This window comes from Sinocyclocheilus rhinocerous, unplaced genomic scaffold (assembly GCF_001515625.1).
Source record: "Sinocyclocheilus rhinocerous isolate Xijiao unplaced genomic scaffold, SAMN03320098_v1.1 scaffold185, whole genome shotgun sequence".
Taxonomy (NCBI): domain Eukaryota; kingdom Metazoa; phylum Chordata; class Actinopteri; order Cypriniformes; family Cyprinidae; genus Sinocyclocheilus; species Sinocyclocheilus rhinocerous.
The window spans coordinates 2977309-2980560 of NW_015662163.1; the positions used below are offsets into that span (position 1 = coordinate 2977309).

A 3252-nucleotide genomic window follows, 5' to 3' on the forward strand; every position below is an offset into this window, starting at 1 on the left:
TATCTAAATATTATTCAATTTAATGCACAAGGCTTGTTTTTTTCAGATTATGCCTTTATTGTTTTTATATACAGTACTGAAACCATGTTTTTGATATGTTTAACATACTGTACCTACTTTAATTAAACTCTGACACTGTTTCCGATAAATGTATTAAACCAACTGCAAAATAATATATCTGTACATTATATATATATATATATATATATATATATATAAAATGTACATTTATATAGATAACTAATTATAAATGAAATACAAAAAAAGTTAAGATGAACAAAATATTTCTTCATTTCATCCTATTATATTTTTATTTTCTCATATTTTATTGTTTGCTACTGTGTTTAAAATTCAGGAATTTGCAAGTCATTCTCAATTTAGCAGCCTGCACAACCATGGAAGGTAAACATTTGGAGCAAGTGTTGGCACATGTACACATTTGGCAACCGCTGTGAGAGTTTGATTCATCAGCTTCTGCAGAGCTGCATGGAGCGCGTCGGCACAGGTAAATGGCAACCGGTCTCAACTCAGCCAGAGAAAAACAAACTCAGGTGATAAGATATTCCCACGCCTTCCATTCACCCTGATAAAGAGCAAACAGTGCTTCCCATATCCGAACCGTTTAAAAAAAACCTAACACACAGCGGCAGCAGGAATAACAGCAGGTGGCGAAAATTAATCATGTCAACACGGTTCAAGAAATAATAGGATTAATCCTACACCAATATGTGTGCTCAATTCACATCACCATTGAACCATAAAACAAAAGTGCTTACCATTTGTCACAAATGTGAAGAGGGTTTCAGACAACGAGCCACTGAAAGACAAGGAAAAACAGATATCAGTGAGCACTGAGCATTTTAGACACAAAAGTTCATTATTACAGTGATTAATTAAGGCCCTGTCATGTGAAAGTAACGCCTACAGGGGCCAAAAGGGAGATTCCCATTGTCAACCCGTTGTGTTGCCAAATTCAGACGACCTCCCTCACTGCATCCCGCACCTCCCCCTCTGACAGGAGAACTGGGGTACAGCTGGGCCGGTGAAAAGAGCAGTGTGCTGGTAATTAGAGAGGAACAGGCTGGGAAATTGCATCTCTGTCAGGCATTACTTAAAAACCTGTCATTATCACAGGCTTCTTGGATGTGATTACTTTTTCATTACTTTTATGGCAGTCGAGCAAACCGTTTCAGAGTTCAGGGTACAAAGTGGTTTATGACAGCGTGAATGAAACCGAAATAGGATACGGCGAGTGGTGTGCCAACAACAACAAAATAATAGATAAATGTCTGAAGCCTGGGAATATAAGCAATAAACTGCTGGTGACAGAAATATAATCTAATAAAATCAACGTAAAAATGAATCAAGTGCTGATCAGAGTCACCAGACTGAAATAACCATTTAAGTGCGTGCAATAAAACATGTGGAAAGCCTGAGTTCAAAACCCAAGCAATGTAAATACAGGAACTGATATTGATTGTAGTTATTCAGTTAGGTTAAAGCGGACCCTGAGGACTGTTACATCATCAACATAATCTCCTTAGACTGGAGATGATGGATTTAGTTTGACTAATCAATTGGTTTGTGAAATAAATGGCTAATCCACCAGTGCAACTTCATAATTTGCAGTAATATTTTTAAGTGCTTGCTAAGACAAGCAACACTATTACTATTTCTCTATTTCTCATAATTTGGTTTAGTTAAAGAATAAATGAAATGCATTAAAAAATGCATATAATTAATAAATGTGTAAATAAATTTAAAAAATTATATAACCCACATCCAGGACACCCTAGCAATCACAGAAATGCACTTAAAAACAAACAGAACACCCCAGTAACTATATAGCAATGCTCTAGCAGGCAGAAACAATATAACAACGCAATAAAATGCATTCTGAACACCTAATAACTGCATAACAATGCAGAACATACTAGACAGCAGATGGCTAAGCATCAAAAACCATTCTGAATATCCAGTAACTATGTAACAATGCTCTAGCAATCACAGCAATCAGGAATCAACGCTAAGGATTTTTTCTACTGGCCCGGTTGGGCCCAACCATCCCAGAGTTGAATGAGAGAACCATCCCGGTTGGGCCAGTGGTTCAAATTTTTACTTGCCCTGCCAACATTTTCATTGGCCCTGCCACAAAAAATAAAATAGTTGCTGTTATCATTGTTTTTGATCTGTTATCTTGTATTCTAATAAATAAGCTTATATGACACCAATATTTTAGATACCAATTAAATTGTACAATTCTCTATTTCAATTTCGATACCACAGCAAAAATCACTAGCCACAAATAAACAAATATAAAGTTAAAACATTATTAAAGACAAGAGACAGCCAGTAAATAAGAACAAATGACAAGTAATAGCACAATTAAATATAGGCCTATAGCACAAAAATAGAAATGAAATGATGCTTTAGGTTTTTATGTTTGTAGATGTTCAGGTACAGAAATTGAAAAATCACATACAAAATAACATTTGCATATTCTTCACTCTGTGTTGCACCTTGATTTTTTCATAGCCATTTGAAATTAGAGGCAACCACTGCATTTTAATCATGAATTGAAAAAAAAGTGCAATGTTTGATTTATATTAGACTGTATTATTTCAAAATCTGAAGCAAAAACAGAATAACCTAACTTTAGCTTTGTGAAATAATGCTACATAAAACATCTGTATGAAACAGAAACAGCAGGTGGGCTGAATGAGACGCAGATTCACTCTCTGACAGCAGGTGGCGCTTATGGTACAGCAACACAGCGCTTCCTTGGTTACCGCTGTAAACACAGCAGCGCTGTGCGTATTAACACTAATTTAAATGCATCATACGGAGACAAAATGAAAAGAAAACGCCATTTCTGAAAAAAGTCAGTTCCGTTCCCCTCAGAAACACATTCATATAAATTTCAATGTTTGGATTTTCATCCTATATTTCGCGCATCGTGAACAGTGATCTTGTTCTGCCTGCTACAGTATTTTCTCCTCTTTGTGTCCGTCTTCAGAATCTCTGGCCTCTGTTAATGGCCGTTTACAGACTAAGTATAATAATAACGTAGTATTTCCACACAAATGGCCATTGGGAAAATGATTGCAGTGCAGTTTGTGTGCAAGCACGGAACAGAAGATAGTCTGAAATAAAACAAAAAATGTCCGGTACATCGGTGCATCTGTAACTTACTCCAGTGTATAAATTCAATATAGATTAATCATTGTTAAAGCTACAAAGTTACTTGCCAGG

General features: G+C 35.9%; 1 protein-coding gene across 1 annotated transcript in view; it reads right to left on the minus strand.

The window, feature by feature from the left end:
- Positions 1 to 3252, minus strand: part of LOC107727574 (discoidin, CUB and LCCL domain-containing protein 1-like) — a 36460-nt gene that overhangs the window by 19157 nt on the left and 14051 nt on the right. Inside the window, exon 4 of the mRNA XM_016537473.1 lies at positions 777 to 817. Coding sequence (XP_016392959.1) covers positions 777 to 817 — 41 coding nt within the window. The remainder of the gene's footprint in view (positions 1 to 776; positions 818 to 3252) is intronic.